The sequence below is a fragment of the Meriones unguiculatus genome, chromosome 5 (genome assembly GCF_030254825.1).
Source record: "Meriones unguiculatus strain TT.TT164.6M chromosome 5, Bangor_MerUng_6.1, whole genome shotgun sequence".
Lineage (NCBI taxonomy): Eukaryota > Metazoa > Chordata > Mammalia > Rodentia > Muridae > Meriones > Meriones unguiculatus.
The window spans coordinates 29056362-29083390 of record NC_083353.1 but is presented as its reverse complement, the minus strand read 5'-3'; the positions used below and the strand labels follow the sequence as shown (position 1 = coordinate 29083390).

Below are 27029 nucleotides of genomic sequence, written 5' to 3'. Positions count from 1 at the left end.
TTGAGTTTAGAAAGCCCAAAACTCAGTTTTCTATTAATAAACCAGCAAGTTGTGTCTGGAGTTGTCGCTGCCCAGTCTCATCACTTTGTCCTGGAGCAGGGTGATTTTGTAGACCCTGTTGTGCGCACAGAGAGACCGATGCTGAGAATGAGGCTGAAGAGTGACTGGAGAGCAGCAAGAGAATGGCGTGAGGGCCCAGGACCAGTGAGCTTTCTACTGACTCGGAAAGCGGCGCATGGTTTGCTTAAAGATTATGGGGAGAAAAAAAAAGAGCAACCAGCGTGATGAAACTTTTTGGAACAGCTTGGAAGGGGATGAGAGGAATTTGGAAAAGCAGATAAAAGTCTTCTCAACAAGGAAAGCTGAAGATCACATGCTAAGAATTACCTTACTGGATCTTTTCCAACTCTTCCTCATTAGCATTGTCTGCAAATGAAATAAAGCATTTCATTATCTCTCATCCAGTACAGAAGAGGGTAGCCATTGTTCTTTTAGGGGAAATGTAACATTTATTAGCCCTTTAAATAGCAAAATGTTTCCAGCAACAACTATATGAGACAAGACTGCTACATACACACACATACACACACCACACACACACACACACACACACACACACACAAGCATACACACACAAGCATACACACAGGATGAGAGAGAAAGAGAAAGAGAGATAGACACCTTTATCATTCTGGTGAGAGTTCATTTACATTATTTGTATGAATATATAAGACAGTGTATTTTTAAATATAATAGGATTAAAATTGGATTGAAATTAGTTAATTCTTAATTACAAAAACAATTTGAGTTTCAGGATGTCCCATTTGTAGGTAGCGTTAAGGATACACTTGACTTAATTGGATATCTAACATTTTTTTTTATTTCAATCTACATCCAAAGCCTGTTGCTTTGGCCACATTTTAGGAACATTTATGCACTTAGTTAATTTTTTTTTTTTTTTTTTTTTTTATAGTTTTATTTTATTTTATTTTTATTTTTTTATTTTATTTTATTTTTTTTATCAGTTACATTTTATTAACTCTGTATCCCAGCCGTGTCCCGATCCCTCATTCCCTCCCAGTCCCTCCCTCCCTCCCTCCCTCATCTCCACCGTGCCCCTTTCCAAGTCCACTGATGGGGGGGACCTCCTCCCCATTCATCTGATCCTGTTTTATCAGGTATCTTCAGGACTGGCTGCAAAGCCCTCCTCTGTGGCCTAACAGGACTGCTCCTCCCTTCGGGGGTGGGGAGACCAAAGAGCCAGTCATCGAGTTCCTGTTAGAAATAGTCCCTGTTCCCCTCACTTTGGGAAACCAATTGGTTACTGAGCTACCACAGGCTACATCTGAGTGGAGGTTCTAGGTTATGTCCATACATGGTCCTTGGTTGAATGTCAGTCTCAGAAAAGACCCTGTGCCCAGATATATTTGGTCCTTGTGGAGCTCCTATCCTTTCCCCATCAGACTAACTCCCCTTCTTTCTTATGATTCCCTGTACTCTGCCAAATAACTCTACCATTGTATACAATGTTTAAAGAAGAAAAAGGCTGCTTTATTGTTTCTTACTGCTTATGTCATAGTGAGAGGTCTGCTTGGCTAAATGTTTTAATTGATATTCTAGAGAGTAGTTATGAGAGTTTAAGCTCTTTGGTCTCTTGGTTTTGTATAAATTAAACAATAAAGCCTTCTCAAATTTAAATAATTCTCCCATTCACTATTAACCGTTTTCCATAAGTACCTAGATGCTCTTTTTCCCTGTCATGCCTTCAAGTTGTCTTTAAGACAGATGAAGAGTAGGGAATGTTTGGGGGAAAGCTTGCCCTGTCTGTGTTAGGAGATTGCATCCATGTCCAGAGCTCCATCTCTTTCATCAGAACTTCCTATGGAGCAGATCCCTTCTAGAAAGCACTCATGCCTCATAAAAATATGGGATAGAAAGTATTTTCACATAAGACTAAGACATCTTTGACCCAAGGGAGGAGAATGGAATTATGTAGCAACTTTAGAGTAGGAAATAGAATTGTAACATTTCCAAAGACATGTGTTACATTGCTTTTATTTCTTTCTACATCAAGTTCATGTTAAACATTGAGCAAACATGAAAGAGTAACAGATTTCCAAACATTATAAAATTCTAACTTCTTGGTTTTCAAATAGAATCAGGAAACAGCAAAGTATTGTTATCAAATACCAGAAAAAAAAAGGTAGTTTATGGGCCTTCTAAGTGCTAAGGCCCATTTTGTTATGAAGCAACATATTGCACCAGTGGGTTGGAGAGATATACCTGGTGGACACCAAACAGACACATGCTATTGATGTTAGTTGAATGACTGTCATCATCACCTGATGATCACAAATAATAATAATATGATCACCTCCTTCATATTTCCAAAGGTCATCTGCAGCCAAATTTTTCAGTGGTTAGCCATATCCACAAGAGCTCCCCAATTAAGAATCCAACAATAAAGGTTCAACTTCGTCAGAAAACAGTTTCAATGCATTTGATCACGGTAATTTCTAGAGACAATTACTTTAAGTTGAAACAAGTGACATCAATTAGAATTAAAAAGATTAAAATTCCTTAGCAAGTGGTCATTTGTCAGTATGATTAAGCATCTAAGGATCATATAAAATCCATTCTGAAAGAAGTGTTAAGCTATGAAAGGTGGGTGCGAATATTAAGAAGGGTAATGGCAATATTTGGCAATCCAGGGACGCCTGCTACTAGACAGAGTGACAGAATCACTGCCGGCAATTAACTTTTGATAAAGAAAACAAAAGAGACCTCTGACTTTTTTTTATGTCTCTCAAATTTTGGATATGTTGTTCAGACTGGGAAGTTGATACAGGGAAAACAACCATAATTTGGCAGCTTCAGGGCCAGTTCATTCTCCTGAATCAGTATCAAAAGTTTTGTTGTAGATCAAGGGTCTGTTAAAATAGATTTCATAACAAAAGTCCTGCCTCTTTAGCAACACCTATTAGTTTATCAATTGATTAAATTGAACATTGATTAAACAAATGTTCGTTATCCTTTTTAGGTACTTGGGTTAAAAATACCTCAATTATAGTAATTTAGTGGAAAAGTTTAAAAAGCCAATAAACTCAATAGATTGATAATATTGCCATCTTTGCTAACTATGAGGTCTATTAAAGAAGAAAGGTTATTTGGATAATGTTAATGATAAAAGACAAAAATAAATTCTAGAAATATAGGGTTTAAAGTTTGCTGCGTGATTGTAACTTCAGCTGAGAAACATATGAATTAGGTTTTGAAGGTCTCAGTGTCTATTACTATTTTATCATTTAGATTCTTCATTAGCAACTCAACCTTCCTTGAAGCCAACATAAAGAATAAGTGACATAAAAATATGGCCAATGATAGTATTGTAGAGGCAATTGCTTTTAAAAGATTTAAAATCTTAGTTTAACTTCTTTTGTTGTTATTATCTTAGTAGATTATTCTGCTAATGTACATACAAAATAGTGCAGAACAGACAGGAAACACATCGTATAAAATATATACATTCAATGCTTGATAAGTCTTCAAACACTGTATAAAGTTTTAAGATATATCACAATTAAAGTATAAAAATTATTTGTTTATTTTTAACTCATCAAAGGCCACCTGGTATACATTCATATGTATCTGGGGACTTTGCAATGTTCTATCTTATCCAACCAATCCGTAGATCTATGCTATCTAACAAAGTGTGTAACATGAACATGAATTAACTCACTTTTATGTCACAAATTCTCCAATGAAGAAAGCTGTGGATTGAACTCTGCTAGAAAAAGAGCCAGAAAAAAAACTCAAACACACTTTCAAACAAAAATACCATGTACAGGACACACATGTATGTATTACATACTTTTTCAGATTCAAAACAAGGACATGCAGTCAAAACAGAAATGATAGCTGTGCCATGCAGTGCAACCCCATGCTGCCCATGGAGGCTTTGGCTTCCTGGACACACAATGCTGGGGACTCAAAAATAGCTGTGCACATATCTGCTCACATCTGGAAACTCTAAAATCACACTCAATCATGTACTCATTGCCGAAGATTTTAGTATTGTTAATGATGAAACACATTTGCTCAGTCCTTCCACACGTCTTAAGTTGCTGTAATTCGATGTTACATGTTGGCAAAGTGTGAGTAAACAGGCTGATAGGTTATTAAATCTATTCTTTCATTTGGTTGATTTCCAGAAGTGGGAATCTACACGAGAAAATCATCACAAATGCATTGTTCAGTATTTACTGGTGCATATAAACTCACAAAATAGCTGACTTAGTAGTCTCAGTGCTTTAAAGTACTAAGTACCATCTACTTCCAGTTCTTCTGTTCCTATTTTATCACACTGTTTTATTGTTGATAGTCTATTTCCTACTTGACTGGAAACATAAATTAGTGTATTCATTTAAGAAAGCATATAGCCATATCTGTAATAATTTTAAAATAAAACTTTGGTGTGTAACCAGTGTAGAGCACACACAAAAAAAGAATTTACCAAAGGAAGTTAGATCATTATTTAATCATGACATAATGCTATTTGTAATAACCTCAAGGAAAGGATTTGATTATTAAAGTTAGAATAAAATCAACAGGAGAATACTCCCCCTTGTTCTTTGAAGCAGCCCTTAAAATGATCACAGACACACCTGGAAGACATTGGACACTAGACTCACATGGACATTCTGCAGTTATTCATGTACTGTTATATACATTATATAGTAATGAATGTTTCATGTACATAACCCCTCCTCAAGAGAAAAGGTTAGGCTGGAGGTGAGGCGAGAGAAAAGCAGACTTTCTGCAGCACTAACGGCACTGATGCAGCCTGGACTTGAGAGAGAAACTGTGGAGGAGTTTATGTGACTAGAGGCTGCAAGCAAGAGAACAGAGCTGCTTGTTAGAACGCTGCTCACCAGGCTTTTCTAGAAATAGCTAGACATCACTGAACAGTTAAAAGGATAAGGGACTTCGGGAGATATGCAAAAACATCTTTCTTTTTAATTCATACACAATCTACACATATTTATAAACCCTGTGATGTTTACAAAGCATGTATACAAAGTTTTTCAAATCAGTATATCTGTCTCTACAAACATTTACCATTTGGTGGAAATATTTAAAAATCCTTTCTCTTAGCCCTCTAAAATTACAGTACATATTGGTTTCTATAGTCAGCCTACTATGTACCAGCATCAGAAGCACTTGCTTCAAACTGTAACCTACTCACTGACCAATCTCTTCCCACCCTTTTCTCCCATCAATTGTTCCGTTCTCATGTAACCACCATTCTACGAGACCTATGAGATCTCAGATCTGTGAGATGACGTGTTCCTTATCTGTATTACTGTCCAGTTCCATCTGCATTCCTGTAAAGCACAGGACTCCATCCTCTTTGGTGCTGACTACTATCCCATTGTAATTTCTTTAAAAATGGATGCTTACTTGTGGATTTATTCAGAATGTCAAAGCGTAGAAAGTATTTTTGAGAAATATAACTAGATAGAAAGAGCTTGAAAATGTATCAATAGAACAACTTTTTAGGATAAATAAAAAGCAAAATCTCAAACACTCCTATGCATTTATATGTATACACTTAGAAACTCATATTTCTGCATCATACAGAATACTAGAAGAGCCAAAATACCAGATCCTAGTAGACTTTCATTCTTTTTTCTATTTTAGCTTTCTGCCCATCCCTAACTTGCTCCTCTTCTGCTAAGCACATGCCTCGCTGTTGATCACAACCATTCCGGGAGCTAAGGTAGCCTCTGGGCTCTTCTCTCTCCCTCCTTGGGTGTGACCAAGGTCAGTATAAGAAGTTCTGGAGCATTTCTAGCCATAGGCTGACCTTGCTTAGTTCTGCCCAAACCACTTGTTTCTCTGAAGGAAAAAGGGACCAGGGGAATTAGTAAAAACATGGAAAAATGAACCGTTCCTCAAGTGGACAACAGAATAATCCAGCACAAATAGAGACTTTGAAAATAGAAGGCATGAAGTAAGGCAGCGAATGAAGAACACCCGGAAGCAAGGAAGTTACTCAAACACAAATAGTCAAAGCAATTTGAGTTACGGCAATAGCACAACAGTTTGTAGGAGAAAGTGGTTGAAGATAAACAATGAGGAGGAAGAAAAAAATAAATTGAATGGGATTTTGATGAATAACTTTTCTGTTACTCATTTAACTTCCTTCTCATTCATATGTAAGAAGTCACTGATGTTCAGCTCTTGGTTACTATATTTCTTTCTAATTAGAAATACATCGTGCCTGTAATGTAAATTTGAGCAGGCTGGGTGGGTTTTTCAAGGACTGTTAAAAATAGATAATGTAAAAAGAATCCTTGTAAATGCTCATATTTCTTTGTAAGTTAGAAGAACACAGTAGCTTTTTTTGTTGATATCTTGATAACTAATTCAATCCCTAAAGCTCTCAGGTTGATGCTAGGACACTTCAAAAGTGTCCTTTTAATGGAGACATTCTACAGATTATTCATCATCAGATCACACAAATAACCAGAATGGCAGCCACACCATCCAAGTCTCTGGTGATACTGCAGATGTGGGTAGTCTGGCGATACATGGGACTTTGGGCTAATTATTTTCATTTATAAAGCGATGCCATGAATTCAAATAACAAAGAAAACCCAGTGCAGACTTAAGTCTATCACCAATTTTCTTGGCCTGTTTTTAACCTCTTACAGGCAAACCTGCCAATCTCCCTCCATCTCACCTCTGAGGGCTCTAAAATCTCCTCATTTTTCACTTAAGAGTATTTGCAGTAGGTTCCTAATTGGTCTCCATGTATCCATACCCACACCTTTAATGCATTTTCTACAATGTGTGAACAGAGATATGATTTTTTAAAGGCAAACACAATCATGTCCTTTCCTCTCCGCAGACCTTGCCATAATTTCTCATTGCTATGTGGATAAGGTCAGAAATCGTACTGGGGACAACAGGCCCTCCACAGTCTAGGGTGGAGGCCTCTTTTCCTCTCTGTGCCATGCAGTACTGCCGCCCCCGGCCCACGCCCTGCTGCTCTATCTTCTCAGCTCTTGGAATGCAGTGTGCTTCTGGAGCCACGGAGTCTTCACGTGTTCCTCCCTCCACCTTAAATTCTTCTTTTCCCGAGTTTTGTTTAGTTTTAGTTCCTATGTGGCTTCCTACCTCAGTGTCACTTGGCTTCCTTAGAGAATAGTAGACCCGCACTGATAGGAACAGATTTTCTGGTTTTGTTTTTGTTTTTCCAGAAATGTCTTTCTTTCACAACACTAAAGTAGTTGTCATTTTCTGTGTCCCTCATTTGGACACAATTTCAAATGTGTTTTAAATACCAGCACAGGACCCGCCTTATGGGAGGTTTCTGCTGAGTACCTGAAATATTTAAATAAAGTGTGAAATGAACACCTAAAATGTACTCCTAATTATGGACCATCCATCTGGAATTTACTTCCTGCTTTGTGTTACTGGTGGGCTAACTAGTATAGTCCAGTCTGGGCTAACTGACAGGCTTTTCTGTAAGTGACAGAATTTTTGAACAAGCTTTTCCTCAGCTGCCCCTCCATCTGCACACACATGTACTCAGCCACATCATGCCACATTCTACAAAAGGTGCTGTGTGTACTCGGTCACAACATGCTACGTTCTTCCTCAGCTGCCACTGCCATCTAAACACATGTATACTCAGTCAAGCCAAGATGTCACAGCAGGTCTGTGTGTCCTCAGTCATGTTCTCAGCAGGTCTGTGTGTCCTCAGTCATGTTCTCAGCAGGTTTGTGTGTCCTCAGCCATGTTCTCAGCAGGTCTGTGTGTCCTCAGCCACACACTGCCACATTCTCACAGCAGGTGTTACGTGTGCTCAGCCACACCACATTCTCACAGCAGGTGCTATATAGTAAGACTTATTAATATTTGAAAAAGTAGATTTCCCTAGCAAATAAAGTTTTAAAATAACACACATAGGCCTGTATGCCCATTGCTTAATTTTTAAAAATGGAATAAAATTCTTCTGAAAGGGGTGAATTTTCTCTGATGAGTTTAAAGAAAATGTCAGTTTTGAAGTTGGGATTCACTATTTTTACCTACTATCTTAATGAAAATGTCCAACAATATCTTTTAATAGATAACAAATGCCAAGCTGAATGGTATATTATTTTAAAACAGGAATGTAGGTATTGTTGAAAGAGCATTTGAGGAGCCTCTAACAATTACATTTACTACAGAAATGCGTCAGGGCTGTAGTGGTTCTGGGGTGTATGTGGTTCTGGGCCTAACAAACGATCTCTGGCAAGTCGTGATAGAAAGCTCACTGATGTGGAACACATCTGATGCTCTTTCCGGTTCCTTCAATCGTGGGTGAGTCACAGGTTCCCTGCAGCCCTTGTTCATTTCTCATCACAGCATGGTGTGCAAGGAAGTACAAGTAGCCAGTGCTGAGGTATGGGAAGTATCACTATGAAAGCCCATCAGGAAGATGAAGAGTGCACACGTAATCAGTAAACAACCACCAGAAAGCAGAAACTCCGTTATAATTTCACAGTATTTTCCTTGTCATGATACATTTGGCAATATAGTAAAAAAAAAAAAAAAAAAAAAAAAAAAATTTCTTGGATAACTCCATGTGGAATTCCAAATGTTCAGTTCACTGACCAATGTATTCCCTGAAAGAATACTAATATTTGCCTCCAGTGTCTGAAACTGATTGATAAAATCATAAAGGTATGTAAATCTATTCATTTACAACAAGAGTTTCTGATCTGGAGCAGGGGTCAGGAAATTTGAGTTGAATAGACAAAATGATCATGGATGGATGATACCCAGGATACTCACAGCAACCAAGAACAGGTTAGAGTTTCGTGTGCATCTGTTCTTTATTATTACTTCTGTATCCTGACGAGGTCTGAGCACATGAGCAGGAGGAAGCAAGAAGAGCTGTGGCTGTGCTGCGGGTTCTGGGAGACTTACCATGTCCCTGGGCTCGCCTTCCTTAGGGGTAAGGATGACTGACAGCAAAATGGTTCCAAGGTCATGATCGGGATAATGGGAATCTTTCAGAGATAAGGTGACATCTGTGGACCTGTGATGTAAAATATTTAGATTGGGAAGAGTCACTGAATGCATAACCCCCAAATTATTTTAATCAATAATTCATTGTTTTCAGAAAAATTGGCTCTTTTGGTTTCTTAGTTCAGCTTTTGTTGTTATCAAAATACCAATTCATCCAATAAGTTTATGCCTGTGGAGGTGCTTGAATTTCTTTGGTAAATTTCTTCACTTAATAAGGTTCTAGGAAGCTACCGGAAGAAACAACACTATTCAAAGATCTCTGAACTGCCATCTATGATCTGTGAGCTCACAGGAAGAACTCCAGCTGTTTTCTATATATCTAAGCCCAGCAACTGAATGAAGGTAATTTACTAATCACCACTCTTACTTGTATAGCTTTTTATTAAGCAGGGATACTATTTAAAATACATAGAAAACTGTGAGAAGAGGAAATATATAAACTATAACTCACCTCATATATTTTAAAGATAGATATTAGGCAACATATAATAATTTAAAAGATCATCAGATATTCAAATTAACGTTTTTAGTTTAGGGTTGAGCAAACCTATGTCCAAAACAATTTTGCAATTTGAAATAACATGAAAACATCACTTAGAGTTATACGATGAAGGACTTAGATTTGGATTTAAGTAAGTATTTCTGAAGAAAAGAGGACAAAGAATTTAGTATTATACACAATCACTTTTAAGAAAAGAAGGCTGGAGGCCACACCAGAACTAGGGACCCAGCTAAGACTCCACCCCGTAACACCAGTTCAACTTAAAGCACACCCAACAGCTATGGGCTAGACCCCAGCCCCTGGCCTCCATTTTATGGCCCACTACTCTGTGTGCTTTCCCAGAGTTCATGTGGCTCTAGGGAGCCCAGAGGCAGCATGGGCACCCCAAATCCCAGAAGTAACACAGGCCACAAAACCCCTAAAAGAGACACCCTACCTGAAGACTAGAAAATAAATAACTCCACAACAGCAAGACCAAAGAAGGGAAGCAAACACACACATACACACACACACACACACACACACATACCCCACAAACACACACATCATTCCCTCCCAATCCTGCCCTCCCTCCCTCTTTTCTGCCTATAGTCCCCCCCTTAGTCCACTGATAGAGGAGGTTCTCCTCCCCTTCCATCTGACACTAGCTTATCAGGTCTTATCAGGACTGGCTGCATGGTCTTCCTCTGTAGCCATTCAAGGCTGCTCTCTCCTCAGGGGGAGGTGATAAAAGAGCCAGCCACTGAGTTCGAGTCAGAGACAGTCCCTGTTCCCCTTAAGGGAACTCACTTGGATACTGAGCTGACATGGGCTACATCTGAGTAGGGGTTCTAGGTTATCTCCATGAATGGTCTTTGGTTGGAGTATCAGTTTCTGAAAAGACCCCTGTGCCTAGATATTTTAGTTCTGTTGCTTTCCTTGTGGAGCTCCTGTCCTCTCCAGGTCCCACTATCTCCCCCTTCTTTCATAGCATTCCCTGCACTCTGTCCAAAGTTCCAACACAATTCTTTACAGACTTTGAAAGAGCAATCCTCAACTTCATATAGAAAAATAAAACCCCAGGATATCTGAAACAATTCTGTACAATAAAAGAACTTCTGGCGGTATCACCATCCCTGATTTAAAGCAATAGTAATAAAAACTACATGGTACTGGCAAAAACCAAAAAAAAAAAAAACCACAAACAAACCAGACAGGTTTATCAATGGAACCAAATTGAAGAGTCAGAAATAAACCCACACACTTACAGACACCTGATTTTTTACAAAGGAGCCAAAACCAGGCAATGGAAAAAAGACAGCATCTTCAACAAATGGTACTGGTCTACTTGGACATCTGCATCTAGAAAAATGCAAATAGATCCATATTTATCACCCTATGCAAAACTCAAATCCAAGTGGATCAAAGACCTTAACATAAAACCAGATACTCTAAATCTAATAGAAGAGAAAGTTAGCAACAGCCTTGAACTCATTGGTACAGGAGGCAAGTTTCTAAACAAAATACCAACAGCTCAGACACTAAGATCAACAATTAATAAATGGGACTTTATTAAGCTGAAATGCTTCTACAAGGCAAAGGTCATCATCTCTGAGAGGAAAAAGAAGGGAGAAGGGGTAGGAGGGTTTATGGGTGGAACTTGGAGGAGAGGAGGAAGGAGGTTGGGATCAGGCTGTAAAATAATTGAAAATAATAAATAAACAAACAAATAAATAAATAGGAAAATTATGCATTAGAAAAATGGGCCAGGGACCTGAACAGAGTTTTCAAAAGAAGAGATGATTAAATGACTAAATATCCCCCCAAATGATCATCATCCTTAGCAATTAGAAAAATGCGAGCAAAACAACTTTAAAATTTCAATTTATACTAGTTCGGATGGCAAAAATCAATGGAACAACAAACAACAAATGTTAGAGGGGTGTGGGGAAAAGAAAACCCTCATTCATTGTTGATGAAATTGTAAACATTTGCAGCCATTATGGTCAGTGTGGAAAATTCTCAGAAAGCCAAAAATAATCTATCACAGCACGCAGCTGTTGCCCTTCTTGGGATATGCATGAAGGACTTGACATTCTAACTCTGAAGACTCTTGCTCAGCCATATTCATTATCGCTTTATTTATTATAGTATGAAGTACAAAGAACCTACATGTCCTACAACCAACAAATGAATAATGAAAATGCAGTACATATTCACTATTGAATACTATTTAGCTGTAAAGAAAAATAAAATTATGAAAATTTCAGGCAAATGGGTAAAACTAGAAAAGAGCATATTGAGTGAGGTAGCAGCCAGATAGAAAAAAAAATCACATGTTCTTTTGTAGTGGTGGCTTCTGGTTCTGCATCTGTGAGTACATGGCCTCTGATAACTACAGGAAGTAGGAAGTTGAAACAGAATCATGCCAGGATAGGTGGGCTGGAGAGCAACAGGGAGGTAAAAAAGCAGGATACAATTGATCTGATCAGGAAAATGGGAAAAGGGGACACTCTTCAGGGAAGAGAAAGCTGGGAGGTGGGTAAAGGGAATAGCATGATACAAATACTCCAATATGGGAAATGGGAAAAGTGGACTTCTTTAGGGAAGGGGAAGGAAGGTTAATACAGAAAAAAGAGGGTGGGTAAAATAGCAAAAAGGATGTCTAAAAAAAAGCATAAGGAATTGAAAGGAACAGGCTAGCTTTACAGGTTTCATTATAAATTCTACACCCCATGTTAAACTAAGTTCTCCTAGTACTTTTTGAGAAAGCAGAAGGACATATATGAAAAGAGAAGGGACAAGACCCCGCCCTGTTGCAAAGGAATGCCAAAGATCTCCACCCCACTGCAGAGGAATGTCCAGATGAGATAGAGTTGCCTAGCAACTGGGGCGGGACTGACTGGATTTGGACGCCTAAAATGAACCAATCATTTTAAACGTCAACTATCCTACCCAATCCAGTATTGCCAAGAGTTCAACCCCCCGTATCTCCCGTGCTTTTTCCTTTAAAAACCCGGGGTTTCTGTCTCTTGGTGCTGTTCCTTGCTGGTTTGGGGGTGTGGGGGAGTGAGGGGCAGGCAGCCACACCCCGCGATGGCTGGAATAAACCTCTTGCAATTGCATCAATTTTAGTCTCGAGTTCCCTTCATCTGTCTCCCTGAAAATTAGGCTCCCTGGAAATTGGGTCTAACAGAATCATATTATTATTTATTTACAAAAACTATATTACATAAATTATATGTATCATCTATTTCATATATAAATATACATATATAGTTTTGATGAAATTTTCTCATCTGGGCTGACGGTGAGTCTTTTAAGAACCAAACCCCACCTAGCAAAACTGCAATACCATACATAATAAGCCCTCTTTGGAGTTGGCCAGGAGGGCCTAAGAGACTTCAAAACCAACCTGCTGCTACTGCCCTTCGTTTCCCTCAAAATGTGGAAGGTTAAGTTCCTATTGCTGAAGACTCTGTGCACTTCAGACACAGGGCACAGGGGCCCCTGAACGGAAATTGACCTGACAGTCCCCCTTTTCTGAAGACTAACTTTGATAGAACCAAACGGCACCATTCAAGCTAAAAGAGGGAGGTAGTCAACAGTCCTACCCAGCCATGACATCTGTGAACTACATCAACAGCTATCACAGCACAATAACCCTGGGTGCTGTAGTGGCATGCACAGCTTGGCTGAAACCAATAGCTTTGTAATTAAAATGAAGACTCATGCAACAAGAAGGAGAGTGTGCCTGGTACTGAAAACCTAGCTAACTTCTCAGTGTTAGTGAGTCACTATTATTAGAGGAAAATTTACAACCACTAATTTACTAAACTAGCACAATCCCTAACGATCTATAATCTATAAGGTTTTCCTCATTCACACAGATACGTATAGTCTTAATTCCTAATCAAGAAAACTTCTCCACAACAGACAGGGAGGTCACTACAGAAAACCACAACCAATCTAAATGCAGAGCTGTGGAGCCCAGTTCCAATGGATACATCCTCAGTAAACATTGTGGAAGAGGAATGGAAAAACTGTAGGAGACATTGTATCAGAGAGTTGGTTGTGAGACTGAGTATCTCAGCCAAATCAGAAGCTATACCCATAAATTCTGACCAACATGATTACCCAAATGTGATCTGAACAAAGATGACACCAATAAACATGCCAAACTGGACAGAGAAGTAATCCACAAGGTTTCAACTCTACACAAGAAATATGTATATGCAACTGAGGAAACCTGGGATAGGAAGAGGCGGCCTTCCTCAGGAAAGAGCACAACAATCGATTGTCCAGTGCCAAATAGTCATAACTGAAAACATACATAGAAGTAGCATTATATGTATGGAACAAGTTATATTTAGGAATATATATGTTCATACTAATGCATATATATAATAATAATTAGTGTAAAAAGAGATCATGAATTTGAAGGAAATCAGGGAGAAGTATATAAGAGAGTTCAGAGGGAGGAAAAAGAAGAATGAAATGTTTAATTAAATTAAAATTTCAAAAATTAAAAAAAATTAGAACCACTTTAGAGTTTTGAAAATATATATAGTTCTTTATAAGATGCTTATTATTTTCTATAGCTTAAAATGTTTATGTACTTTAATGTGAATAATATTCCTAAGAAGGAAAATATCTACAGTAAAATAGAAAAAGAAAACATTGAGATCCAGGTTAATAAGAATTATATTCTTCTAATGCATAAATTGCTATCAAGTTATTAGCTAATAAATGTTCACAAATATGGAAACACATTTTTATTTAGTTAAGTATAACCAGATAGTAATAACTGTATGGTCAACTAAACCATATAGTTAACTACATAATTATAACCATATAATTGGCTATATATAGTAAAACATAGTTACCCATAAACTTGGGCTGATTTTATCATTCAAGAAAATTGATTTTCCTCTCCCAGAAGCTATCAAATACAAGTTTCTCTTCTACTAGTGGGTTTTCTCATCTGCCTTCCACGTCTATGCTGAGTTTTTTTCTGGTCGGTCAAACTGAATAGCTACATGGAGAAGAATGAAACTAGATGCTCATTATTTTTTTTAAGGTGATACCCTATACATGTATAGCAGGACACATTTCCATGGCTATTATTAATAGTCATCTATTGGCATCCTCGACTTATACAGAGGCCAACAGTTTATGAGGTCACAAAGTGATAGTCTGATGTGCACATGGCCTGAGGATGGTAGTGGCAACCTAATCACACAAAATAAGCAACACGCCAAAGTATACATGACATGATTACATATAATCTCTTTAAGTTCCTTTAATTCTATAATTCTTCATTTAAAATTATTTTTTACCAATGACTTATTTTAAATAGGGATCAAGAGAAATTTATGCTTTAAGATTAAGTGTTATAATTTGCATACACTTAATAGAGAAGTTTATAGAGAATGTAATTGTTGCCCTTGAGACAGTCTTCTCAAATGTCTTCTATAATGGCACAGTCCATTTTAGTTTGTGTCAATGCTCATGATAATGAAACACAGACACCACCACTCAGAACACTTTCTCAAGAGGGGAGCACCAGTAGCCATCTAATCTCTGTCTTCAGGTTGAGCCGGTGTTAGGATCTACAACCTGCAGGAAGACAGCAAAGGCTGCTCATGTTTTCCACCTGATGCAAAAACAGTCAGTGACTGATCAGTCATTTAGCCTTTGGAGCACCAATGAGCTGCTCCTACCCTCAAAGTTAGCTTACTGTAGCACACAAAGAGGCTCTCCCACATACAGTTACCTATTTATCTGTGTGTACATAAACAGGATCTGGCCCATGACACTACTTTCCTTTTTCCCTGTCATCTGATGTAACAGGGTCATCCAAGACAGGAATTCCATTTACAACTGTCAAAGATTTTGTTTTGAAGCCTACCTTTTCATTCTGTGGTATATATAGTCATTTCTTGCATTTTGAGAACTACACACCTATTGTTGAGGGCTGGGAATGAATAATGTTAATAAAGATGATATAATTTGCAGCCAATCAAGCCATGATAATGAAATTAAGCAAATACAACCAATCTACCTCTGCTACTTGATAACATATAGATGGCAATCTGCTAAAAAAAAAAAAGTAAACTGTGGTGATAAAGTTAGCTCTACTATCTTGGTTTAAGGGTGAGAGATTTGCTTTGTGAAGCAGAGTATACAGCAACTTACTTCTTAAGTTATAATTGGTCTTTATGCCAAATCCCAACTAAACTGTTGAGATTAAGGAATGTATCTTTTCTCTTGTAGCATAGTGCTAGGGAACAGGAATATTATCCTATAGTTTTTTTAAGTGAATAGTTACTATTGAATGAGAAAGTCAGGGATGACACTGGAAGTGAGAAAGAGGATGTGAGAAACAGTGGTGAGATGGAAGGTTCCCAGCTGGCAAGGACAGGATAGCAATAGGAATCTGGTCTGCCTGGTGCTCCCGATTTACACAAGCCAGTTCTACAATGAGGCATTAACAATGTTACAACTTTTGAGAGTTACCTGTTTAACTCCAGTTGTGTGAGATCGAGAAAAGCTGAGCCCATAAAGTCATCTTGCAGTCCGAAATCATAGTCAAATACCTAAGGCCAAAGAAACAAAGTATTTCAAAATAATTTTAGAAAACATTTAAATGAAACATACTGATTATAAAAACTGGTTATCTCTCCTATCAAAACAATGTAATCTCTTGATATTTGTTTGTGGTTCTTTGGAATGCTAGATTTTTTATAAAATATTCATGTAAACTACATTTTCATTAAGTATTATTTATTATATCATTCTATTTGTATCAGCAATAGGAATTTTATAGAAGGTGTAACAAAATCAAATAAAATATAATGGATATTTTAAAATATGGAAATCACAGCTTAGAATAATTTTTATTATCATAGAAGTGCTATCAAGACTAGAACTAAAGTGATTTAGTATGAGACTCAACAAGTAGATCTTTTGTATTGGGCTATGTGGTTAAAACATGATTCCAATTTATTATTCGTATGTTTAAGGCCATTAAAAATAAATTCTTTGATATTTTAGAACAATTTAATCCTGACATACAAACAGATAAAAGTACAGGTGTTAAAGCTAAAGCACTTTTAAAAGTTATACTAAGGTAACATTAAATTAACTTTTGGTTTTTGCATACAATTATTGGGGACAATCTAATTAAAAAATAAAATAAAAAAGAAAGAATGACTATGTTTCTTCCTCTGTCCACACTATTTAGAGGCACAGGCTTAAGTGCTAGGATAGTGAATAAATACATAGATAACATACAGTTCAACGATGAGTGCAGTAGACACTCAAGGAAGTAAGTGACATGGGGCTACGGTAACCAAGGAGAGCAGACAGACTCTGATGAGGTGTTTTGTGGATAGCTCCCATTGAAAAGAAGAATAAACGTCATACCGATATAAGGAAGACCCTCCAGTCAGAGAAAGCAGCAAGAGGAATTAAAGCATTTAACGATCAGAAAGAAGCCTATGCCATTAAGTCAGAGTAGGAATGCTGGGAAATAGAAATGCTTAGACAGTAAGACTCTTCTAAAAAAGTATCTAAAGGGGAACTGGCCAAATTCTGAGCACTTAGTGATTTTCTAACTCATATATTCTCTCAGCTGATAGTGACTAAATAGTTACAATGTGCCAGGCAATATATAAACACTAAGTAGACAGCAGTGGTGAGCACAAGTAACATCATTAATGTTGATAGCTTAGAAAGGGAGACAGATGTTCAGCAAGAAAGTAGGTAATTTTTGTCTTTAGAGGTTTTTTTTGAAATCTTTTTTAATTATTATTATTAATTACACTTTATTCATTTTGTATCCCCCCATAAGCCCCTCCCTCCTCCCCTCCCGACCCCACCCCTCCTCCCCTTTCTGCATGCATGCTCCTCCCCAAGTCCACTGATAGGGGGGGTCCTCCTCTCCTTCCTTCTGATCTTAGTCTATCAGATCACATCAGGAATGGCTACATTGTCTTCTTCTGTGTCAGCCTGGTAAGGCTGCTCCCCACTCGCGGGAGGTGATCAAAGAGCAGGCCAATCAGATTGTGTCAGAGGCAGTCCCTCTTCCCTTCACTATGTAACCCACTTGGACACTAAACTGCCATAGGCTACATCTGTGCAGGGGTTCTAGGTTATCTCCATGAATAGTCCTTGGTTGGAGTATGAGTCTCTGGGAAGTTCCCTGTGTTCAAATTTTCTTGTTCTGTTGCTCTCCTTGTGGAGTTCCTGTCCTCTCCAGCTCTTGCTATTTCCCACTTCTTACATAAAATTCCATTCACTCTGCCCAACAGTTGGTCATCAGGCTCAGCATCTGCTTACAAATGATGCTGGTCTAACTGGATGTCTACATGTAGAAAAATGCAAATAGATCCATACTTATCACCCTGCACAAAACTAAAGTCCAAGTGGATCAAAGATCTCAACATAAAACCAGACACATTAAATAGGCTAGAAAAAAAAGTGGGGAATACTCTAGAACTCATTGGTACAGGAGAGAACTTCCTGAACAGAACACCAACAGCGTAAGCTCTGAGAGCAACAATCAATAAATGGGACCTCATGAAACTGAAAAGCTTCTGTAAAGCAAAGGACACCGTCATCAAAACAAAGCGACTGCCTACAGATTGGGAAAGAATCTTCACCAACCCTTTATCTGACAGAGGACTCATATCCAGTATATACAAAGAACTAAAGAAGCTGAAAAGCAGCAAACCAAGTAATCCACTTAAAAAATGGGGAACAGAGCTAAACAGAGAACTCTCTGTAGAGGAATATCAAATGGCAGAGAAGCACTTAAAGAAATGCTCAACCTCATTAGCCATTAGGGAAATGCAAATCAAAACAACCCTGAGATTTTGTCTTTACAGTTTTTTAATTCTTTTTTTTAAGCTGACTTTACATTTTTATGTGCTTTAAACAGGGCAACAACAATAACAACAAAAAGGGAAATTTGGGAAAACTTGTGAAACGAAATATCAAACCATAAAGCTATCCAGAAGTTTAGAGCTATGTTGCCGAATCTTTTAAAACAGAAAACATTTGAGTACTAGAATAAACGAATATAAAAGGATAAGACTTTCTGAGTGGACGCCCAGGTCTACAAGCCACTTTAGTAATGAGACGGAATGATCCAGAGGGGATTAGGTAGCCCAGCATTTTCTATCTAGCCCTTGCCTTACCAGTCAGCTCAACAGAGGGAGCACCAGGCACAGCATTCCTGAGGCTGCTAGCATTTTCACCTAGTACAGCTGTGCTTCAAGTAAAAACAGCACAACTAAATGTACAAGAAGCTGATTTTTACGCAAAAGGACATTTACTTCACCTTACAAAAAGATTCTCAGATTTGAAGAGTCAGGGGGGATTTATTTAAGTAGTTGGAGTATCCCTAATGTTTCTTGTATTCAGTTTGCAGTCGAATGATTTACAGACAACTTTCAGAGTGCGTTCACTGTGGAAAGCAGTGAACCTCCGCAGCAGATCAATCACGCTTCTGAGCTTGTGCTGTCTCCCCCTGGCACATCATATCAATACCCTGCGTACCTTTAGCATATGTGACACTTCTCTATCTGCAGGTGGCCGCGGCAGTGCTTTTATAACATAAAAACATTAGGAAAATTTCTCATGAAATCGCGTAATTTTGTAGTTCTCAAGCTTGTAAGCGTGGGGACGAGATAAAGTGACATCACACAAGATGGAAAGCAATACAGCGACTTTATTTCTAGGCTTCCTCTCAACCGGATTATTTTCCGCCCAAACTCTTTACTGTAATGGTCAGAGTCTCGATACTGTTGGAATATTAAATATTTACTTTAGTTCTCAGTTCCCTATAAATCAGAAAAAAACATAAACATGAAAAAATGGAAACATTAGAGTCCATTCATTATTGAAATCATTAGCTATGCTACTTGGGTCTGAGTTCTACAAATTTATTTGTTGGAGGGAACATTCCTCTGGGTGTATCTTAGTATAGAGTATAGGAGAGGGAATAAAATAGGAAAAAATGTCTCAGTACAGAATCAACAAGAAAAATTAATATTTACTTAGCAATTACTATAAGTTACACCATGCTCTAAAATACACTGATTTAAAATTTTAAGCAAATTTCACAGTTAGCAAAATATTGTTAGCAAAATAGTTTGTATTTTTCAGATTAAAACATTTCAAAAACATTTATTTATCATCAAATTTGAAGGCTAGGAATAAGCGAGATTCAAACATTGTTTTGAGTTTCAATAATAGAACATGTTTAAATTCAACATACCTGACTTGGGCACCCCACCCTGAGGGAAGCATTGGGAATTAAATAGATAATTTCATATGACCCTGTCTATCAAGGTAGCTCCATTCTGTGAGTTGAAAACAGTAGGTGTCATTAGGTAGATACTTGCTTGGTGATGCCTTTGATTATTTTCAAATTAATTTAAAACAATAAGTATTCTATAATGAGCAATGAATTCTCAATTCTTCAGCAAATGCTATCAGCGTGTGCCACTACAACTGGAATACTGCTCAGCCACTGATGGGGATTGCACTGAATCTGTAGACTGCTTTTGATAGGATGGCCATTTTTATTGTGTTAACCTAACGATCCAAGAGCATAGGAGATAGGAGATCTTCCCATCTTCTGATATTTTCTTCAATTTTTTTCTTCAAAGACTTGAAGTTTTTATCCTACAAGTTTTTCACTTGTTTGTTGAGTTACCCCAAGGTATTTTATATTATTTGTGGCTATTGTGAAGGGTGTTATTTCTCTGATTTGTTTCTTAGTCCATTTGTCATTTGTATAAATGAGTGCTACAGATTTTTTTTCTTTTCAGTTAATGTTGTATCTCACCACTATGCTGAAAGTGTTTATCAGCTGTAGAAGTTTCCTGTTAGAATTTTTAGAGTCACTTATGTATTTCATACATCGTCTGCTAATAACGCTACTTTAACTTCTTCCTTTCCAATTTGTGTCCCCTTGATCTCCTTTAGTTTTCTTATTGCCCTAGCTAGAGCTTCATGCACTATATTGACTAGATATGGAGAAAGTAGACAGCCTTCTCCTAGTCCCAATTTTAGTGACATGCTCTATAGATACCCGTGAGGTCCATTTGGCTTAAAACATCTGTTAGCTCCAGTATTTCTCTGTTTGGTTTGGATCGATGACCTGTCTGTTGGTCAGAGTCAGGTATTGAAGTCTCCACTACCAGTGTGTGAGGGTCCTCTTTAAGGTCTTTGAACATATTCATTGTTGCTATTTTGAAGTCCTTGTCTTGTGCTCCAACTAAAGTGCTTTAGTAATGCTTCTTCTACAGATGTGGGTGATCTAAACTTTGGGGCATAGATATTAAGAACTGAAAAATCATCTTGGTGGGATTTTTCTTTTGATTAGTATGAATTGTCCTTTCCCATCTCTTTTGAGTAACTTTGGTTTGAAGTCTATTTTGTTGTATATTAGAATGGCTACACTGGCTTATTTCTTAGGTCCATTTGCTTGGAAAATATTTTTCCAAATCACTATTCTGAGGTAATGTGTATCTTTGCTTTTGAGGTATATATATTTGTATGCAGCAGAAGGATGAATCCTATTTTCACATCCATTCTGTTCTTCTGTGTCATTTTGTTGGGGAACTGAATCCAATAATACTGAGAGCTATCAATGACCAATGATTGTTAATTACTGTTTTATTTCTTATTATGTTGTTGTTATTGGTGGTGGTGATGGTGGTGTTGTGTGTGTTTCTCTTCTTCGGGTTTTGTTTGTCTGAGATTATTTTTTTTCCTGTGTTTTCATGGGTGTAGTTAACTTGCTTGGGTTGGAATTTTCCTTCTAGTAACTTCGGTAGGGCTGGATTTGTACATAGATATTTTCTTAAAATTGACTTCATCATAGAATATCTTATTTCTCCATCTATGGCGACTGAAAGTTGTGGTGGGTATAGTAGTCTTAGTTTCTTAGAGTCTGTAAGACATCTGTCCAGACCCTTCTGGTTTTTAGACTCTCCATTGAGAAGTTAGGTGTAATTCTAAAAGTCTTCTTTTATATGTTACTTGGTCTTTTTTCCTTGCAACTTTAATATTCTTTCTTTCTTCTTTAGATTTAGTATTTTGACTGCTATGTGGCAAGATGACTTTCTTTTATGATCCAATTTATTTGATGTTATGTAAGCTTTTTGTACCTTTATAGGCATCTTCTTCTTTAGGATAGAAAAAATTCACATTATGATATTGTTAAAAATATTTTCTGGGTCTTTGAGTTGGGAATCTTCTTGTATCGCCATTATTCTTAGGTCTTTTCATAATGTCTAAGATTTCATGGACATTTTGGTTTTTTTGTTTGTTTGTTTGGTTTTTTTATTTTATTATTATTATTTTTTTTATCAGTTACATTTTATTAACTCTGTATCCCAGCCGTGTCCCCATCCCTCATTCCCTCCCAGTCCCCCCCCTCCCTCATCTCCACCGTGCCCCTTTCCAACTCCACTGATAGGGGGGAACCTCCTCCCCATTCATCTGATCCTGTTTTATCAGGTATCTTCAGGACTAGCTGCAAAGCCCTCCTCTGTGGCCTAACAGGACTGCTCCTCCCTTCGGTGGTGGGGAGACCAAAGAGCCAGTCATTGAGTTCCTGTTAGAAATAGTCCTTGTTCCCCTCACTTTGGGAAACCAATTGGTTACTGAGCTACCACAGGCTACATCTGAGTGGAGGTTCTAGGTTATATCCATACATGGTCCTTGGTTGAATGTCAGTCTCAGAAAAGACCCTGTGCCCAGATATATTTGGTCCTTGTGGAGCTCCTATCCTTTCCCCATCAGACGAACTCCCCTTCTTTCTTATGATTCCCTGTACTCTGCCAAAGGTTTGGTCATGAGTCTTTGCTTTGAAAACACTGCTAGTTAGAGTCTTTCAGATGTGCTCAGTAGACTCCTGTCATACGTTCGATGCACATCCCATCTGTCTTTCTAAATGAGGATTGATCATCTTACCCCATGTCCGCTCAATTGATTATCTTTTTTAGGTGTATAGATTTCATTATGTTTATCATATCTTATAGGTCTATATAAGTGAGTATATCCCATGTTTGTCTTTCTCCTTCTGAGATATTTCACTCAGAATGATCTTTTCTAGATCCCACCATTTGCCTGCAAATTTCATGATTTCCTCCTTTTTGATTGTAGTATTCCATTGTGTAAAAATACCACAATTTCTTTACCCATTCCTCTGTTGATGGACATCTGGGTTGTTTCCAGGTTCTGGCTATTACAAATAAAGCTGCTATAAACATGGTTGAGCAAGTATCCCTTTTGTGTACTTGAACGAACTTTGGGTATATACCTAGCAGTGGTATAGCTGGGTCTTGAGGAAGCACTATTCCTAATTGTCTTAGAAAGCGCCAGATAGCTTTCCAGAGTGGTTGTACCAGTTTACATTCCCACCAGCAGTGGAGGAGGGTTGCCCTTTCTCCACAACCTCTCCAGCATGTGTTGTCGCTTGAGTTTTTCATCTTGGCCATTCTGATGGGTGTAAGGTGATATCTCAGGGTCGTTTTGATTTGCATTTCCCTGATGGCTAATGAGGATGAGCATTTCTTTAAGTGTTTTTCTGCCATTCGATATTCCTCTGTCGAGAATTCTCTGTTTAGCTCTGTTCCCCACTTGGTTTGCTGCTTTTCAGCTTCTTTAGTTCTTTGTATATACTGGATATTAGTCCTCTGTCAGATAAAGGGTTAGTGAAGATTCTTTCCCAATCTGTAGGCAGTCGTTTTGTTTTGATGACGGTGTCCTTTGCTTTACAGAAACTTTTCAGTTTCATGAGGTCCCATTTATTGATTGTTGTTCTTAGAGCCTGTGCTGTTGGTATTCTGTTCAGGAAGTTGTCTCCTGTGCCAATGAGTTCTAGGCTGTTCCCCACTTTTTTTTCCAATTGATTTAGGGTAGCTGGTTTTATGTTGAGGTCCTTGATCCACTTTGACTTTAGTTTTGTGCAGGGTGATAAATATGGATCTATTTTCATTTTTCTGCATGTAGACATCCAGTTGGTCCAGCACCATTTGTTGAAGATGCTGTCTTTTTTCCATTGAATGGATTTGGCTTCTTTGTCAAATATTGAGTATTCATAGGTGTGTGGATTTATTTCTGGGTCTTCTATGCGGTTCCATTGATCCTCCTTTCTGTTTCTATGCCAATACCATGCAGTTTTTATTACTGTTTCCCTGTAGTACAGCTTGAGAGCAGGGATGGAGATACCTCCAGATGATCATGGACATTTTGAATCAGTTTGTTTATATTTAGCATTTTCTTTGACTGCTGTATCTATTTCTTCTATTGTATCTTCAACAGCCGAGTCTCTCTTCCATCTCTTGTTTTCTGATGGTGAGGCTTATATCTGTAGCTCCTGTTTGCCTGCCTAGATTTTACATTTTCAGAATTCTGTCCATTTGCATTTTCTTTATTGCTTCAACTTCTCTTTTCAGATCTTGAACAGTTTTATTCATTTCCTGCAAATGTATTTTCTTGGCTTTCTTTAAGCATTTTTTTTTTCATTTCTTCCTTTTTTTTTCTTTTCTTTCTCTCAATTTATTTAAGAGATTTATTAATTTCATCTTTAAGGGTCTCTACCATCTCCATAAAGTTGGTTTTAAGGTCTTTTTGAGCTTCAGCTGTGTTAGAATAGTCAGGGTTTGCTGAGTGGGATGGCTGGGATGTGGTGGTGACATGTTACCTTGGTCTCTAGGCATCTGGCTTTGGGATGAATATAGGTCTAAGTTCTGAGTTCTGAATTTATCTTTGTTGGATGGTTGTTTTGTTCTGTGGTTTCTGTTTCCTCTCGGATCTTCCAACTAGTGTGGCCTTTGGGTGCTCAGGGGGCCTTTTGAACTTCTGATTCCATCACCTATTGATAGACACTGAAACTGACATAACTTGGCTGTGTGAATAGTGTTACAATGAAAATGCATGTGCAGGTGTCTCCAGACTATACATTGGGTGCATTCCCAGAACAGTGCAGCCGAATTATATGGTATATAGTTCTACCCATTGCTTTTTGAGAAACCTCTACACTGATTTCCACAATGGCTTGAAATAGCTTACATTTCCAGCAGCAGTGGGTAAGAATTGTTTTTACCATCATCTTTGCCAGTTTAGAAAATATTTTATCTTATGTAGATGTGTGTATGTGAGCATGTTTGCATGCCACCTGTATGTGTCACAAGGTGCCAGAAGATGATGTCAACCCTGTGGAGCTGGAGTTACAGGCACCTGGTGTTAGAATCCACCTGATGTAATTACCTGGAATCAATCTCAGGGTTTTTTTTAACTGCTGAGTTACTCTTGAGCTCAACCAAAAGTTAAACGAAAAAATACAGCGCTTCTTTCATGTATTCATTTGTACTCAATCTTCTGGAAGTGTCGGTTATCTTGTTTTGCACAGCTAAGACATGCTCATACTCAGGAAAGTTGGGCTCTCCCTAGTGGAGGAAGAAGCTTCTAGTTCTTCAGCTTCTGCTCTCACTTTCTTTGGGATTTCTTTTTGGATTGTTTTTCATTGTGTTGTATATATGTAGGCTGCTTTGTTGCCTTACTATTCTGCTTTCTTGGCCTTTACCACTGTCTGCAAATAGTAAGTGGCCCTGTTTCTCCATGTCTCACCTTTTCTGATCTTGCCTTGCTTGATATCCTGGCTCAACACTGACAAATATGGTCAACATTTCTCTGGAAATTTGTACCAGGAAAAGGAATATATGCAATGGGACAAAGTTGTCTGTCTCCCAGGTTTATCATTTCCTATTATTGTGCATAATGCTTGAGTTATACAAGTGATAGATTAAGAAATTTATATCCATTAAATAATATTAAATAATTCACATGGTTTATATTCAATGCATGATAATTACTTAGATTAACTTTGTGATATGTTTATAATGTATATGTTTATAACTTATTTATTTTTTTGCATAAAATATATATCAATATATTAAATTTCAACATAATCTGAAAACAAGTTAAGGTTATTTAATAGCTCTAACCTAGTTACAATTTTAAAGATTTAACCATTTCAAGAAATAATCTGATTCAAAAAACAAAGTTCTACCACAAACTATGTTCAATACTCGCTTTTACATTGCCAGTTTCAAGACAACCTTCACATTTTTAAAGGATAATTAATTAATTTAAAAGATTGCAACAATTAAACCCAAACACTACAAATCTAATTGTAATCATTGAAATTGGTCATATTAGTGAAAAAAAGAAGGTATAGTATTTAGCTGCAGGACAGACTAAGCAAAACCTTAGTTTCTCTGGCTTGCACTGGTCTATACAATAGGAATGAGTACAATTATTTCTAGAGTTACATGAGAACTACCATAATAGCATTCAGCACAGTCGTCAATAAATGGCATCTGTAGTGATGAAGGTATGCCTGCAGATTTAGCTTCCAGAGACTTGATCATTTCACAGTTTTTTTTGCCCATTAATCAAAAGCATACAAAATCATGCATTTTTGTTTTATTTCTATTTTTTTTTCAGTAAAATAGTGAATGTTCTTTAGTCACACTATTCTAAGAAAAACCGGTTATTAAACCTAAATCATAACACTAAGTAAGAGATATCTTCCTTCCTATGATTTGTTGGCTCAGGGACCCCAGAGGCTCCCCAAACAATACAGTATATTGACACTGCTCTTGGCTGCCCAGAAAAACAGGACAATACAAGCCTATCGCCAAAGATAACACACACTTTAGATTCAGAATGCAGTGAAATCAAGCTAGAACTGAGCTGGAAGCTTTCTCCCTGTTTATGAGCACACACAGTGCCAGAAGGTGCTATGCAAGCTTTTAGGGGAAAGTCATCAATGATGTAACTGAGAGGTAAACCCTGAGAGCTACAATACAACATACCAGACAAGATATGCCCACTGATGCAACAGTGGCAGCTCTCTGGTTAGATCTGAGGCCTTCTCAGTCAGAGGGATCAGTGCCTGATACTGTAAGCCAGGTCAAAAGCAAATGGTTAGGGAAGTTTCAAACCATGTGGAGCAATGGACTTGATGCTTTGCTATATGGACATGTAGTTAAACTGCCTTCTAAATATCTATATCTATATTTATATTTATATTATTTATTTCTAGTGCCTCTTTCAGCTTTAGTCAGATCAGATAAGTCTCACTTGGCAGTGGACAACAGTTAAGGCAGATCAGAACCCAGCAAAGTATGAAGACTAAGAGACTTCTGAATAGTGTCATTTTTGCCCACTCTGAGGCACAAGGCCATCGTGGATAAGTGGTTTGAAAGACAAAGACCTGGAAGATAGGGAGGAATAGCTGACTTCTTAATATGGCATGTCTGTGCCAATCGTGAGTACAAGGTGTGAAACCGTAAGCCTTGAGAGCATGAGGACTAGGCGGATGAAGCTTGCCAGGGACTGGAGGATAAGTGAAAACAATGTGGTAGAATATGATAAC

The 27029-nt window shown here is 37.7% G+C and overlaps 1 protein-coding gene across 6 annotated transcripts in view; it reads right to left on the bottom strand.

The window, feature by feature from the left end:
- The window catches only part of Mctp1 (multiple C2 and transmembrane domain containing 1), a 564452-nt gene that overhangs the window by 226473 nt on the left and 310950 nt on the right, over positions 1-27029 (bottom strand). For 4 of the 6 annotated variants that reach the window (XM_060383587.1, XM_060383590.1, XM_060383588.1 and 1 more), the window contains exons 4-6: positions 16082-16161; positions 8980-9091; positions 388-426 (exon numbers count right to left, since the gene is read on the bottom strand). In XM_060383587.1, the coding sequence (XP_060239570.1) occupies positions 388-426; positions 8980-9091; positions 16082-16161 (231 nt within the window). Of the gene's footprint in view, positions 1-387; positions 427-3739; positions 3788-8979; positions 9092-16081; positions 16162-27029 lie in introns of all 6 variants that reach the window. The other 2 variants (XM_060383592.1, XM_060383589.1) reach the window with 2 other exon arrangements.